Genomic DNA, 1,716 nt, shown 5'->3' with positions numbered 1-1,716 from the left:
CAGGCCATTGTTCTATTTATCCTTGCTTTTCTACAGTTTAAATAATTTTTCTGCTGACCTATCTCATGGCTGCTGCTTAGCTCTAATCACAGTTCTGCTGCCTCTGAGGCCTGCCTTTTGCAGCTTTCCCAAAACCCTCTGATTTTGTGGATTCCCACACCCACCTGCCCACGGAGCAGCTCTGCCACCTGGTGTGATGCTGTGGGGCCCCCAGCACGCCCACGGTGGGTCCCGGTGCCCCTGGCTCACGCCAGGCTGGTAACAGGAGTGTCTCTCTCTCTCTCTCTCCCCCCCGGTGCCCAGGGCAGGGCTGTGCCCCCCAGCTTCCCACCCCGATGGCTTCTGGACCCCCTCAGCCCCCCCATCCCTGCTGGAGGCGCTGCAAGAAAACCCTTGCAGGACAACATGAAAAGCCAGTGACTGTTGCTGCAGCCAATCTAAATAATCTTGGGTCATGGGTAAGTAGATTGTGACGATGTTCACAGGGGTCAGAGGAAGAGGGAAGACACGAGGATCTGACTCCATGTTTCAGAAGGCTTGATTTATTATTTTATGATATATATTATATTAAAACTATACTAAAAGAATAGAAGAAAGGATTTCATCAGAAGGCTAGCTAAGAATAGAAAAGGAAAGAATGGTAACAAAGGCTTGTGGCTTGGACTCTCTGTCTGAGCCAGCTGGGCAGTGATTGGCCATTAATTAGAAACAACCACATGAGACCAATCACAGATCCACATGTTGCACTCCACAGCAGCAGATAATCAAGGTTTACTTGATTATCTGTTTTGTTCCTGAGGCCTCTCAGCTTCCTAAGGAAAGGATTTTTCATAAAAGATGTCTGTGACACTGGGGATGCTCTGGGGATGCCACAGGGCTGGGTGTCCATCCAGCCCCTCTGTCCATCCCACAGGTGCAGAGGGGCACAGGGGACATCCTGCAGAACCTGACGGGCAGGAACATCTCTGACTACCTGGTGAAGACCTATCCCCAGATCATCCGTCAGGAGTGAGTGCTGGGGCTGGGAACGGGCACCAAGGGAACACCCCAGGGACACCTGGGGGAAGGGGACACTGCTGGGGACATGTGGCTGCCCTAATGTCCCCTCGGGGGATTCCTCTCTCCTCTGACTTGCCCCTCCTCATTTCTTTCAGGCTGAGGAACAAGAAGTGGGTGAATGAGCAGAGGTGAGCTGGGCAGGGGCTGGGGCCTGGCACAGCCAGGGATGGAGACAGGAGATCCCTGGTGGGTTTGGGGAGGGCCTGAGTGGTCCCTGGGCAGAGGCATCATCCAGGTGCCTTCACCCCTCTGCTGTGTGCCCTTTATCTGGCACCTGGGTGAGGGGAGGGTTGAGTTTGCACAAGGGTGGCAGTGGGGAATGGGTGTCAGGCTTCACAGAATTGTAGAATCTCCAGTTCTGGGGTGGAAGGGACCCACGTGGATCCTCAAGCTCAGTTCCTACCGTGCTGGCAGTGGGAGTCTCTCTGGCAGGTTTGGGAGCCCCGTTTCTCCTGCAGGTACGGCGGCTTCTCCCTGGGTGCTGGCAGCTCCCAGGCCCTGCCATCAGCAGCAGAGGTGGATCAGGCAGTGCTGGAGCTCCGTGTGCTGCTCAACATCACCCTGGTACGGCTGGACTCAGCCCCTGGCTCAGCTCTGGGGGTCCCAGTGCTGGGAGACCCCTCCTCACCGTGTGCTCCTGCACCCAGGGCAGCCCCT

At 55.7% G+C, this 1,716-nt stretch overlaps 1 protein-coding gene across 1 annotated transcript in view; it reads left to right on the top strand.

Annotated features, from left to right (window-relative positions):
- Positions 1–1,716, top strand: part of ABCA7 (ATP binding cassette subfamily A member 7) — a 17,827-nt gene that overhangs the window by 10,346 nt on the left and 5,765 nt on the right. The window contains 5 exon segments of the mRNA XM_031063265.1: positions 304–376; positions 914–1,008; positions 1,155–1,187; positions 1,518–1,623; positions 1,707–1,709. Of these exon segments, the coding sequence (XP_030919125.1) occupies positions 304–376; positions 914–1,008; positions 1,155–1,187; positions 1,518–1,623; positions 1,707–1,709 (310 nt within the window).

This window comes from Geospiza fortis, unplaced genomic scaffold (genome assembly GCF_000277835.1).
Source record: "Geospiza fortis unplaced genomic scaffold, GeoFor_1.0 scaffold241, whole genome shotgun sequence".
Taxonomy (NCBI): domain Eukaryota; kingdom Metazoa; phylum Chordata; class Aves; order Passeriformes; family Thraupidae; genus Geospiza; species Geospiza fortis.
Note: the sequence above shows the minus strand (reverse complement) of the source record. Positions and strands in the feature narration are given on the sequence as shown.